The following is a 15,100-nucleotide window of genomic DNA, read 5'->3' as shown; positions in this document are numbered from 1 at the left end:
ACAGTCCCACTAAACATCACTGAAATAAGCACTCAGCCAGACATGGGAATATTCCACAAACACTGCAGGTTACTAAACACACTTGGTTCAGGTACAGCTTCCTCCCTTTGGTATCAACTATTTAAAACAGAAGAGTAATTTTAAGAAACACCATCACCTTAGGTTACAACACAGACTTCAGTGTACTACACTTCTTAGGTTCTCTGTCCTTCACTACCCTGCAGTTACCATCATCATCCTCATTAGCATTGAAACACACAAATCAAGAGATTAGCACTTGCCTCACTGTCAGAAAATTGCACTGGTTTGGGTCAGATAGGAAATAAAACAATCATTTTTCATTAAACAAAGATTAGAAAGCCTAGTAAAAGAAGTATTACCTGTATTTTGGAATTATAATTTTAGCTGGCTTTCCCAGTTAAAAACAATACTGACTTTTAAAAAAGAAAATTGTTTAAAAAATAAACTGCCAAGGTTTGGTAATGTTTAGTAGTCATCAAATGATTAATATGTAGACTTACATGTCACAAATGTATATACTACACATTTGAGCACAGAATAACAAAAGCAAAAAACATGCAGTAAACATCACAAAATTTAGCTTTATGGTTTGACAACATAGTAGTCACAAAGAAATTGTCCAAGAAAATATTCCTAAGTAGTTATAATGAATACAGTTACTTTTATTTATACAACACATATGTGTATGTACACGTATTGGTGTGTATGACATTGCATGGGGGTTGGGGGTATAAAAGCCTTGGGTGTTATTACTTAGGATACCATCTATCTTTTTTTATAATTTGTATTTATTTTGTGTGTATTGATGTTTTATCTATATAGAGGCAAAACATGCATACATGTAGGTATGTGTGTTATGTATGTATGTGTATATGTATGTGTGTATATATGTATGTATGTATATGTATGTGTGTATATGTGTGTATGTGTGTATATGTGTATATATGTATGTATATATGTATGTATTGTATGTGTATGTATGTGCATGTATGTGTGAATGTATGAGTATGTATGTGTGAATGTATGAGTATGTGTGTTTGTATGTATATATGTATGTGTGTATGTGTGTATGTATGTATGTGTATGTATGTGTGTATCTGTGTATGTGTATATGTGTGTACGTGTGTATGTGTACCATGTGTGAGCCTAGTGGCAGAAGAGGGCATCAGATCCCCTGAAAGCAAAGTTATGGATAGTTGTGAGCCACCCTGTGGGTGTTATGAACCAAATCCATATCACCTGCAAGAGCAACAAGTGCTCTTAACCACTAAGACATCTCTCCAGGCCCCACCATCTCTCTTTATTGAGAAACAATTTCTTAGAGCCCTGGAATTCATGGATTAGTTGAGGCTGTTTGGTCAACAAGGCTTAGGAATTCATCTGTGTCTGTCTCCTATCATCACTGGATTGCATGAGTAACTATGTTTGGATTTTTATAGGAGTTCTAGGGATCAAACTCAGGCCCTCATGGTGGCAAGGCCAAGTGCTTTAAAGACTGAACTCTAAGCTTCGTTTTTATTTGTTTAAAGTATTATTTCTCATGGAGAATGAATGTACTAATATATCAGGAAAAAGGAAATTCTAAAGTATAAAAAGCACATTTTACAGTTTTACTTGGTAAGACAGTGCTATGATTTGGTGTTTTTACAGGTAAGACCTATGTTTTGGAAAGCCAAGTCTTGTAGAAACAAACACGATTTGCTTCCTCCCTGAAGGTAAGATGTGTGTTGGGTGTGGAAGAGATATTTTCTGGTATGCTGCCTTTGTGCCTATGTAAGTAACCCTAATTTTTAAAAAAGCATTACTTATTTATGTATATAGGTACACTGTAGCTGTCTTCAGACACACCAAAAGAGGACATCAGATCCCATTAGAGATGGTTGTGAGTCACCATGTGGTTGCTGGGAATTGAACTCAGGACCTCTGGGAGAGCAGTCAGTGGTCTTAACCACTGAGCCATCTCTTCAGCAACATAAGTAATCCTAATATACTGACTCACACACAAAGAAACAAAACATTAAAAAAAATATTAACCTTGGTAGTCAGGAACAGGTGCATGACTTTAATCCTAGTGCCCAGAAAGCAGAGGCAGGTGGATCTGAGTTCTATTCCAGCCATGGCTACATAGTAAGGTGCTATCTCACCAGAAAACACAAACAACAACAACAACAAAATGAGCAAGCAAGCAAAGAAAGAAGAGTCAAGTATAAAACATTTTTAAATATGTATGCTTTAATCCAGGCACTCCAGGCAGAATCTCTGTTGGTTTGAAGCCAGCCTGATCTACACAGCGAGTTCTAGGACACCCAGAGTTACATAATGGGGATGGGTAGGAAGGGCATTTTTAAAGAATAAATACTGTAAATTACTTTGGAAACAAGCATTCTGAAGAGGTATGACTTTGCAACCCCAATCATCACTTCTAGAAAGTTTCAAAACCTCAGTAGGGGGCTTGGTAGATTATTGCTGGGTGGGTATAATGCTTGCCATACAAGCATGAGGACCTGAGTTCAGATCCCTAACCCACCTAACCCTGGCACAGCAGTGCCATCCATAATCTCAGTGCTCCCACAGTACGATGGAATGTGGAAACAGGAAAATGCCTGAAAGCTCATGGACCAATGATTGTGGAGACAAACTAGAGACCTGCCTCAAACAAAGGTGGGGACCAACACCTAACACTGTCCTCTGACCCCTTCATGTACAACCATGACACATACCTACCAATTTATACACTTGCACAAGCACATACTCACTCACAGAGAGATTTAAAGGTAGAATAGGGCAATACAATTTGTGAAAGTATCACACAAATTTCAAGCAAAAATACCTTTGGGAAATAAGTATTATCAATCTTTACTTTGTAACAGTATAAAAATTTACCATGATATATATGTATATTTTGGGGTGGGAGGTTGAGACAGGGTTTCTCTGGGTAGCCTTGGCTGTCCTGGAACTCACTCTGTAGACCAAGATGGCCTCAAACTCAGAGCTTCTCCCGCCTCTGCCTCCCAAGTGCTGGGATTAAAGGCATGCACCACCACATGATGTTATATTAACATTAATAACAAATTATTTTACATAAGCCACTAAAAAATTGATTGTTTTATAACCTTTAAAATGTTCCATAACCTTTATGAAAATATTAAAAATGTTCTTGGGAAAGAAGAGATGGCTCAGTAGTTAAGAGCAGTGGCTGCTCTTCTAGACGACTAAGGTTCAGTTCTCACAGCTCACAATCATCCATGACTCCATTTTCAAGGGACTCAGTGCCTTTTTCTGACTTCTGTAGGCAGCAGGCACATATGCAGTGCACACACATACATGCAGGCAAAACCGCAACGACAAACATGAACCAGCTGGTGGTGATGATGCACACGCCTTTAATTCCAGAACTCAGAAGGCAAAAGCAGGCAGATCATTGAGTTGGAGGCCAGCCTGGTCTACAGAGTGATTTCCAAGACATCCAGGGGTACACAAAGAAACACAGCCTCAAAAACCAAAAGGAAAAAGGATGTTCTTATTGCCAATGAGGCCTTCTCCTTTTAACATAACTGTAGCCATTTTGTATTCAGTCTCCATTTTGCTCACAAGGTGAAAGTAAGTTCAGGTTCTCAGACTGCTTCCCAGAAGTAACTATGCATAGCTGACACTGAAAGGTCACAACACTATGACTGTATTACTTATGTGTAGGATGATGAGCACTATGGTGCCGGACCTAGTGTGGGATAAAAGACAGCATTTAAATAAATTTACAGCAACACTTATGCTGTGTTATCTCAATGCTATGAAACCCCCCTGTTCACTACCCATCCACTATCCTTCTTACCTCATTTAGGACCACTCAGCCTAAATGTCAGCTGATATTTTGTTTAGTTAGCCAAAATGTTGTACTGCCTCCACCCTTGTCTTCTGAACTTAGTTTTTCCTATAAAAAGCCTGCCCTAAGAACATACTAGCACCACAATTAGGTTCACAAGTCCTTTGTTGTGGACCTGATCAATCAGCCTTGGGGCATGTGTTCAATAAACTATTTTTGCTTAACTGAAATCAGTGTCTATATGGTCTGTGTGGTAATCCCTGAACCCCAACAATTACAAGTTATAAATGAATAGTGAAAGTAATGTTAGCAATTGTGTTTAATGAGCAAATATATTTCCATTTCTGACATAGAGCCCCATTATACAGCTCAGCTGGGCCTGAACTCTGGCTCCTCCTGTCTTAGTTTCTGAGTGCTGGAATTACAAGGGTGTACCATTACACCAGTAGTAGGTACTGCTGGGTTCAGATTATAACTCAAACTATCAGAAACATAAAAATTACTTCAAAAAAAATGTATCAAGAAACCAGAGCAGTGCCTGCATACTGCTCCTTGTCATATAATTTATGATTGAGAATATCTACTCTGTCATTGGTAATGTTACCAACTTTTCTAAGTCTAAAGCAGTTTTTGGCACTTTATCTTTTGCACTCTAAATGCCATACATATAATAATTTAGCAGTTTCTCTAACAGAAAGTGTGTTGTGGTTATCATTTGCTCTTCCTTTCTGTCACAGCCACTCCATTGTGATGTAACTGGGTAACAAAACCTCTGGCTTTGTACCCAGTCTCTAGACTGGTGACTGCCATGTTCCCCTAGTCAAGCTACGCCATGACTGCATCACTACGTCCAATTTCAATCACTTTCAGAGTTATCCTTTTTGTTTGTTTGCACTTTCATGTTTGCGAAGTTACTTCTTCAATTCATATGCCATGGTCACTAACACTTACTGTGTTGTTAGGGGTGTAGTGTTAACTAAATCAAGGAACTGAATCTGTGGAGAAAGGAAATGAGCAAAGAGAAGAATATGTGAAAATATATGCACATGTTCTGTACACACACACACACACACTCTCTCTCTCATTCACGTGTGTGTGTGTGTGTGTGTGTGTGTGTGTGTGTGTGTGTGTGTGTGTGTGTGTGGCGATATATATGTCTCCCATGTGATTAACAGTGAAGAAAACTCTCTTCTGGAAGAAAAAAAGAAATGAAAAACAATCTTAAAAGTATCTAATATTTTATTTTTCTATAGTGAATACTCAGCTAAGGCCGAGTATTAAGTTCTTTTATTTTTATCTATCTTTGGTTTTTCAAGACAGGTTTCTCTGTATTTCCCTGACTGTCCTCAAATTCGCTCTGTAGACCAGGCTGGCCTCCAACTCAGAGATCTGTCTGCCTCTGCCTTCCAAGTGCTGGGACTAAAGATGTACATCATCACCCAGAGTCCTTTGGAAGAGCACCCAGTGCTCTTAACCACCGAGTCATCTCTCCAGCCCCTTAAAGAATATTTTTGTGGATAGGTAGAAACATAGTAGAACAACTTCATTTACAAGTTGTTTAATGACTAGGCTTATAAGAAATCCATCTACATTTTACAACCCCCTACTGCATGGCATTTTTGAGCTTTGCAATTAGAAACTACTAAAGTCTTACCTGAATATCAGTTAAGTGTAACATTGTCTTCTTATAAGAAAGAACATCAAAATCTGTGGCTTTCCAGATTACATGATTAAAAAATTCACCTACTTTCATCTTTTTGGTAATGACAACAAGATAATTGCCTGAATAAAAGAAAAAGAAAAGGCCAAATGTTTAAAAAAAAGATGCGGAATGGGGCTGGGGATTAAGGTCAGCTGGTAGAGCCTCAGGCTCAGCATGTGAGACCCTGAGTTTGAGTCCTGCAATCATAAAAACAACAAACAGGAAACACAAATAGTCCTTGTATGTAAACTTTAAAGCCTGGAAAAATAAGACTGCATTGAGCTCCTCCAATAAAAGGCCCCATTTTTTAAAGCATTCTTAAAGGTTATGAATAGAGTAATATACATTTCTAAAAGAAATCCTATTAAAAAGACAATTCTTTTTCTCAAAATAAAAGCAAACCTTTTGATAGCCAAAGAATTGAGTGTAGCTGGTAGAGAGTAGAGAGAAAATATTTTTCCTCTCCTGTCACTCTCAAGGCACAGAGGACTCTGCTCACCGTTGTTTTCCCAGCCTGCACCTTGAAACACCAGAATTCACAAGAGCTGACTAGTGCAGGGCAATCCCCTCCCGTCTACACCGTTCCTTTGTCCTTATTACTCTAAATGGTGGGCAAATGTGCTGGGGCAGAATACCTACCTAGATCCTGTGAACCTACAAAGAACAGTAGTTAGAAAGCAGCATCACAGCAGCCCAACACAATATGCCACTCTTTACCCTGATCGTTAACATGGTTCCCTCACCCTTCCTGTGTGAGACAGAAAACAGAAGCTGAGGTCTTGCACATGACAGGCAAACACTACCAACCTATAACCCCAGCTCTCACACTGATTTTTATAATCTTTGGGTTCCATGTTCTACCTCCAACCGCCCTGCCCAGAGATTTACTATATATAAATCTTTCCTAGAAGCTGTCAAACTTTGCTACATTATCTTATTACTTGTATACCTCCATCGCTAGACTGTGAACTAAAAAAAGGAACATTTGAAATCTTTTGTAACAGCACCTAACATTGTGACTGAAATTAAAAAAAGAGAAACTTTTTAAAAGTTCAATAAAATGAAATTCAAATGGAAATGCACCTTGTTGCACATGCCTATAATCCCAGCATGTGGGAGGCAGAGGCAGGATAGTGAGTTGGAGGCCACCCTTGAAAATAGAGTGAGTTCAAACCCAGCTACAGTTATAGATTAAGACCACGTGTCAAACAATACCTTCTTAATAATGCATACCAAATACTACAGTATAACATATGCTGTCCCGTCAGTATAAGGCTGAGAGGTTAGCATACTCTCACAAATCAATGCATTAAAAATTTTAGATGGGCCAGGCATGGTGGTGTATGCTTTTACTCCAAGCACTTGGGAGGCAGAGGTAGGATCTCTGCGAATTCCAGATCAGCATAATCTATATAGCAACTTCCAGGATAGCCAGGACTACACAGAGAAACCCTGTCTCAAACAAATGAACAAACAAACAAACAAACATTAAATGTTCTCAAAATTTATGAAAATTTATGAACTTTCAACTGTAGAATAAAATCGAATGTGAAACCTTTCTTTTAAAAAGAATACTTCAGGATGATAAATTTAACTGTCTAGAGAATATTATTTTCTAGAAACTAATGACAAATACTTAACCTGGAGATTTAGCTAAAGAATGACAGGAACACTTTTTCATTATCTAATGTTATTCATTTAATTACTTTCTTTGCTCATCATGGCTTATTTCCTCTTACCTGCCACCAGATGGATTGTGCCCATTATCCCATATATTGGTCTTGTAACAGCAGAAGGGGGAACATCTTTTTTGACTTAAAAAAAAGAATAGAAAAGTTCAACAACAAAATAGAAATCTAGATTAAGTAATGTCAAATAAATCAATTTAAACAATTTATTCTAAAAGCAAAACTAGCATTTTTTTCATTAATATCAGACCTCCATTTTTGCAGAACATTAAGAAGTTTATGTGATATTAAAAGAAGATGGTATAAAAACAACATACTTGAGTTTCCTCATCAGGGAAGTTGTGGGTAATTTCTAATGTTGCCAGACTCTGAGCACTATCAATCCTTTAACAGTAAGTAGAAGTAAGGATTTGAGACAAGAGTCCACCTTCACATAGAAGTAGAGCTGCCCATCCACGTCTGGAGAGTCAAGTGAAGAAAGGAAGCAAGGGCTTCCTCCTCCCATGTCTAGCAACAGTGTTCACAGGCAGGCAACAAGACAATATACTAACCTTGATTTTTTTCAATATAATTGTATCTTAGAGAATGCATTTCAGAATTGTTAAACTTTCAGCCAGTAAGTTTCACAGAACATATTTTGTAGTAATTTTGTTTAAAAAACAATGCCCCAAAGGCAGGTGGGAGAATTCCATATCAAACAAGCTTGTTTTGGTTGATTCAAATTCAAATACCACTATTCATCTCTCACTCATGTGAGAACAGAACTCTGAGGGACAGTAAAAGAAAGCAGTCACTCTCTAACACAAGGTGTTCTAAGCTATGTTGCTGAAAAACTTTATTTTATTAAGCTTTTTTCCCCCAGTTTTCTTTCAACTTATTGTCACCTAGAATCTCACTACTGTAAACACAAATATCTTGGTCCTTAAATTCAGTGAGAGTAGTAATTCTCTAATTCTAATTAACTAATTCTATATAAAATACTAAAAATGGTCAAGATCCATTCATGCTTGTCCTCAATTATTCAACTGACTTAACAATAATTCTATAATTACCCAGTCTGAAAACTAGGATGAGTCACATGTCAAGTTCAAGGATAGCCTACTAGGGTGCGTGGCAAGATGGTATCTACAAACGAAGAAAAAGAAGGAAAAGAAGAGAGCCTGAGCAATAAACAGCCCAAGAGAATATTTGGTTCTGAATATACAGAATTATTTGGCAAACTCAAATGTACCACTGGTAGAATGGTAAGATTTATTGACCAGAGCAAAGTAACAAAACTGTAGAAATTCTCGGGATATATGTTACTTTTTCATGGAAGAAAAAATAATCTACTTCCTATGGCCACAGTCTGCATTCCTATTAGTAAAGAGAATCTGGATGAGAAACAGCCAGTGAGTTAGCCCCTCACTATCACTTTGTATCAAAGTTATTTCACTCCATCAAGGACTGTTGGTACTATCACCTTATATCAAATCTGCCTTGATCATAACACTTCAGTCCACTAAAATGGAGCTGTAATCTCTACCTACAAGTAAAATCATTGCTAGTCCAAAAATAACTGAGAATACACCTTACTAAAACACTCACAAAGCAGCAGTTCCTGTCGCTAACTAGTGAGTAAAGGTGCAATGATGCTGAGTGGTATAGCGTATCTCTGCAAGTATACTAATAATAGTTAAAATTAATCTGCTACCTCGAAGAGAAACTATCGAGCAAGAGACAGAATATGTTAATTATCAACCTAAAACAGAACTCTAATGACATTTATCAAAGAAAAACTAAGATGCTTGTAGAAATAACCAGTTACCTGTGCATATGGTAAGTTTAGTTATATTTTTCTTACACCTTATTAATCTACTGAAAACACTTTTATATTTTACTTTACCTATTGAAACATTACTACTAAATGCATACTCTAGCTATTCAAATATTTTGAGATAGGGTCTCTGTTGGAGTGATGTTTTTGTACACTGTGTAAAGATTATGCTTGTACTAGTCAAATGCTGGTTTCTGAACTGGCAGAGATCTGATTACAGGCCAGATTTTGGTATTGTTAAGCATCTCCTGTCTTAGCTTTTTGTAAACAATGGTCTCCAATACCTTCTGATTGGTTAAATAAAGAGCTGAACAGCCAAGAGCTGGGCAGGAGAGAATAAGGCAGGACTTCCATGCCCAGAGAAGTGAAAGTGTCTCAAATGTCGAGATGGGACCCTGGGTGTCATCATGAGGACATGGGTGAAGGAGGAGGTGCCAGGCCAGGACTAAGATGAAAGGTAATGGGCCACATGCCTGGTAAGTAACCAGGCCAACATTATTCGGTTAGAATGGCTCAAAATCTGCTCAATTACAGTGCTAGAAACTTATTAATAAAGGTCCCCATGCCATTATTCAGAACAGGTTTCAATAGATAATGCTGGCTGGTCTAGAACTTGATAGGTAGACCAGGATGATCTTGAATGCACAGAGATCTGCCTGCCTTGTCTCACAAGTGCTAGGATTAAGAGTGGACCTTCAGTCAGGATGTACTGGTACACTCCTTTAATCCTAGCACTTGGGAGGAAGAGGAGGATCTTTGTGAGTTCAAGGCCAGCCTGGTCTATAGAGCAAGTTCCAAAATAGCCAAGTCTATACAGAAAAACTGTCTCAAACAACAATAACAACAACAAAGAAAGAAAAGTGCACCTTCAAAGATTTTCTTAAAAATAAATAAAAAAACATAGGGTTGGAGAGGTGGCTCAGGGTTAAGAGCACTGACTATTCTTCCTCTACTCTTCCAGAGGTCCTGAGTTCAATTCTCAGCAACTTTATGGTGGCTCACAAGCATCTGTAATGAGAGTTGATGCCCTCTTCTGGTGTGTCTGAAGACAGCTACAGTGTACTCATACAAATAAAATAAATAAATCTTTTAAAAAAAAAGAAACATGTAACTGTCTAGAAGTGAACTGGAAATGTTAAATCAATAAAATATAACATTCTAATGTGTGTTGTGAATATCCTGGTACTAAACCAATGAAATATAAAATTCTAATATGCTATTACTTGGTGTTTAATAAATGAAAAAAGATATTCTAATATGCTATTACCTGGCATATTATCATCAAAATTAACATTAATTTCTTCAAAACTCAGATTGTTCCATAAACACAACTGGGGAAAATATTTTTCACACCCAATGGAAGCAAAAAATAAAACTAGATTAAAAAGTAAGCATTGCTTGCAATACTCAGAAGTTGTAGCCAATGAATTTCATTTTATTTTTCATGTTAAAAATACCCTCATAGTTATGAAACTTTTCAAAACAAGACCAAAAGCAGCTGTGAAAGCTCGTGACACTTAAAGCAAAAACATCTTCACACTCATTCAAATGTCAGCTCTAGAATGAGTTTAGATTCTGAAATCAAACCTATCACAATACAGATAAAGAAACAGGAATAATCTGGCCTAGACACGGTGACACGCACCTATAGTCTCGGCACTTGGGAGGCAGATGCAAGAGGATCCAGAGCTCTGGGTCAGCCCAAGCTACACAATGAATTCTAGGACAGCCTGGATGACACAGCAAACCCTTTCTCAAAAAACACCTCCCCCTAAAACAAATGGAGGCAGCAAGAATTAAGCTTTCTAATAAGACACTCAAAGAGCCTCATAATGATGCACCACTGATGTTTAATCACTGAGATCTCAATACTAAGTCTTTCTGGAATGCTCTGAAAGTAGCTAGACATACCTGCAAGGGTGACCTCTGTAGACACGCGGTCAATGATGAGTACATCATCTGCTCCATCATCACAAGCTTCCACATAAAACTTTTCAGGTGTAATATGCCTAAAAAAATGGTAGGCATAAATAAGTCAAATAAAATCAAGACTTAAAAAACTATTACAACAGGACTTTAGTGTTGCATAATTTCCTACTTCTAAATAGGTGGCACCACTAACTTCATTCTCCTGTGAATTACCTAGTGCTTATTACACTGTCCACACGATGTTATATAAAGTGTTAGGGAGACAGTTCAACAGACAAGTACTTGCCTTGTCTGTGCAAGGCCCTGCCAAACAGCTCAGCGTAGTTACAGACTAGTTCAAGAAATATGAAGGATTAGCAAACAGGAGGTAAAAAGGTGACAAACAGTGTGGATGAAGCAAACCTTACCTGGAGAAGTGAGGTTGCTGCCACCGCAGGCAGAGTTCAAGTGTCCTCCCCAGACACACATGCGCCCAAAAACCCCCACCAGTCTTTACTGCTGATTTACCAGACTTCAAAGCTGTGTGTGATAACAATCTCAGGCCTTACCCTTCTCGTCCCACTTAGTTTTCTCACTCCCATGATTCTGCTTCATTTTGTCTGAAAAACCTTACACAAATCCACACTGCCATCACTGACATCATTTCCTACTTACCTAGAATGTTATCTGTTGTTACAGAAATGTGTCCTATAGCAGAATTTTTATAGTTACTGTTCTGACTGAGTTTTCTGAGAAATAGCCAATCACTAACTACTCAAATATAGCTAACATTCATTTATCAGTTAATATTAGAGGAGATCAATAGAATATATTCCTTCATTTTAAGGAGAAAGTTAAAAAATTAAAATATTATACAACAAAGAAGGCAAATCTGTTTCAAATTACAATATTCAGTAGTTCACTTCCTTTTATTACCAGATACATTTCATTAAACACACACATCATCATTTCTTCATCCCTTGGTTGACAAGTATTTGAGCTGGTTTTTTGGCTTCAGAGTTGTATTAGTAATGAAGGTGTCATAAACAATTGTTGAGGTCTGATCTGTTGCTAATTATAATGCTAAATTCTGTATCCCCAAGGTCTAGTTGCCTTAAGAATGAGTGAATTCTCATATAGGCCAGCTTTTGTTGTGCAAACCTTGATCCTTAATTTAAAACTATTGGTTGAATAAAGATGTCCACAGCCTGTAGCTAGGCAAAATAATTCAGTTTCCAGGTTTGAGGTCTGAGGCAGAGACAACGAAGAGGGAGAAGAGAAGAAAGAAGGTGCCATAGGATAGGTGGACCGTGAGCACATGGCCATGAGGGCCAGCCTGCTGGAGTAGAGCATGGCAAGGGATATCTCAGGGTTATTGAAAGGGAAGTAGACATAATAGCACAGAGAACTGTTATCTGCCCAGCTCTAGTGCTTTAAGGCCTATTATAAGAATAAAGGTTCTGTGTCTTTTATTTAGGAACTAAATGATCTAAGGAGGAGAAGAAACCCCACAACAATCAATCTTGCACAAACATTCAGTGAATGTACTCCTATCTACTGAGTAACTATCCAGAGTACCCTGGTCATGTCCCACCAAGCCAGTGTTTAACTTGTGCTGAAGAGGGAGAAAAATGGGAGATTGTGTGCACAAGAAAAATCTGTGGGGTAGAGGAGGTGTTCTGCCTCGTAATACCAGCAGGGATGATAGCATTAAAAATCTCCATGTTTACCAAACTGTATATCTTAAATATGTGCCATGTGACCTAAATCAATATCCAATAAATATTTACAATAAAAAGAAACATAATAAAAAGAAAAAGTAAGTCCTGAAGCAAAAAAAAAAAAAAAAAAGGACTTCCTGACCATTTCATCATAGGAAAGTGTCCAAGTTTCAGTTTCTATTGCTCTGATCAAAGAGTCTTCCCTCCTAGACTGGCCAGCCTAGATTCTTATAGCATTCAGGACCACCAGCCCAGAATCTGGGCATCACATACAATGGATGGGCTTTCCCACATCAATTACTAATTAAGAAAATGCAGTACAGACTTGATGACAGGTCAAACTCAGGGAAGCATTTTCTTAATTGAAATCCCCTCTCTCCAAGTCACTCTAGCTTGTGCCAATTTGACATAAAACTGACCAGCACAAATAGTTAACTTTATCTAGGTCCAAGTCACTTCAAACAACAGTTTTCCAGAGCCAGGGCAAGGTGGCAGACGCCTGAGATTCTAACAAATGGAGGCTGAGGCAACAACATCATTGCATTCAAGCCCAGTTTAGGCCACAGTCAGATCCTGCTCACCTCCCTCAACTTTAGCCCCATCTGCACAAAGTATTTTATGTGTATATAACTATATTCCAGGGTAAGATTTCCTGAGTAGTGTTCATTTAAAAATTATGTGCTAAGCATTACACCAGCATAAGGACTCAAAGACAGGTAATAAAATATATAACACAAAAGAAATTTTGAGTAAACCTGAAAAATAGACTTCTTTATAAAGTTTTTGAAAAAAGTGTTCTCTCTACAATGATGGCATTTTGAAAAACCTCATCATTGAGAGTCCATCCATGCCACAAGTCTTTGAAGCTTTTAAACACATGTGCTGTGGAACAAACATCTTACTGCACTCTCTGAGGCACAAGCAAACTTAGAACTTGAAAAAGCCATGTGAAATGCTTTCATGTGTGGCCAATGCTATCACTGAACATCTTGCCTCTCTCTCTGAGTGTCCTATGACACTCCGCAAATTTTTCTTATAAGGTTCACATCAATTAACAAAGATGCTCTTCTCACCTGACTTTTAAACAAGAAAAGATATGGTTCATTACCTATGCTGCCTTAGAATGAAGAAAACCAACAATTAATTATTTATTCCAGCCCAGCACTGGCAAAGCAACCATCCACAGTCATCAATCAAAGCAGGCTTACAGGCTTTATTTACATGGGAAATCAAAGCTATAAAAACTGATCAATGGCATCTGTGCTGGCTAGTTTTATTCAACTTGACATAATTTAGAGTTCTCTGAAAGGAGGGAACTTCAATTAAAAAAATGCCTCCAAAAGATCTGGCTGTAAGGCATTTTATTAATTAGTGATTGATGGGGGAGGAACCCCGCCTACTATGGGAGCAGGCACAGCAAGCCACGGGGAGCAAGCCAGTAAGCAGCACTCTCGATGGTCTCTGCATCAGCTCCTGCCTCCCGGTTCCATCCCTGTTTGAGTTCCTGTCCTGACTTTCTCCAATGATGGATTATGATCTGGAAGTAAGCCAAAAAAACCCTTTCCTCCCCAACTTGGTTTTTGGTCCTAATGATTTAACACAGCCAGTAAGCAGCACTCCATGGCCTCTGCATCACCTCTTGCCTCCAAGTGCCTATCCTGCTTGAGTTCCTGCCCTCACTGCTTTTAAAGATGAATTGCTATATATGGAACTGTGAATGAAATAAATCCATCCCTCCCCAAACTGCTTTTGGTTATAGTGTTTCATCACAGCAATAACCTAAGATAGCATTTAATCAAAACACTTCAACAATGTCGAAGAACATCACTTTAGAAGTAGTCGTCCTGAAAAGGCGAGCGACAGCAGCAACAACAACAGAAAACACAGATGTTCTTATCGTGACTATGCTAGTTACTAGCTTCACCATGCTGGCTCGGTTATAAATGTCTACTCAGTGTTGGGCTTATCTGAAAGTCCCTGCATCACAGAACTTGCTTTCTAGTGGGAAACAAACACTACACAGGGAAGTAATTCAATAATTTTAGACAGGGGAAAATACTGTGAAGAAAATAATGGTAGGTTGGTGAAATTGGTGATACAGGATACCAATCTTCTTTAAGGATTAAATGAAACATTTAAAAGCTGTTAGGCACAAGGAAAAGACATCTGTGTTCTTAGTTAAACCTGGGGATGACAATGCTCACATCTACCTCACAGAACAGTAAGAGTCACACGAGCATTTTTGTGGGTAATAAAAGCTGACACATAGGAATGGTACTTTTGCTTTGAGATAATATGCTGCACAGGCCAAGATGCTCTTGAATTTGTGATCCTCCTACAGCTAGAGGAGCATCTATCCTTACTATACCTTGTAAAATCTTGTGTGTAGTTAGTTACACCTGTGCCACAGCACTCATGTGTAGC

At 38.1% G+C, this 15,100-nt stretch overlaps 1 protein-coding gene across 1 annotated transcript in view; it reads right to left on the bottom strand.

Annotated features, from left to right (window-relative positions):
• Positions 1–15,100, bottom strand: part of Sacm1l (SAC1 like phosphatidylinositide phosphatase) — a 58,222-nt gene that overhangs the window by 35,477 nt on the left and 7,645 nt on the right. The window contains exons 2-4 of the mRNA XM_032911292.1: positions 10,959–11,056; positions 7,283–7,357; positions 5,496–5,623 (exon numbers count right to left, since the gene is read on the bottom strand). Coding sequence (XP_032767183.1) covers positions 5,496–5,623; positions 7,283–7,357; positions 10,959–11,056 — 301 coding nt within the window. The remainder of the gene's footprint in view (positions 1–5,495; positions 5,624–7,282; positions 7,358–10,958; positions 11,057–15,100) is intronic.

The sequence above is a fragment of the Rattus rattus genome, chromosome 8 (assembly GCF_011064425.1).
Source record: "Rattus rattus isolate New Zealand chromosome 8, Rrattus_CSIRO_v1, whole genome shotgun sequence".
Taxonomy (NCBI): Eukaryota; Metazoa; Chordata; class Mammalia; order Rodentia; family Muridae; genus Rattus; species Rattus rattus.
The sequence above is the reverse complement of the archived record's forward strand: the minus strand, read 5'-3'. Positions and strand labels throughout refer to the sequence as shown.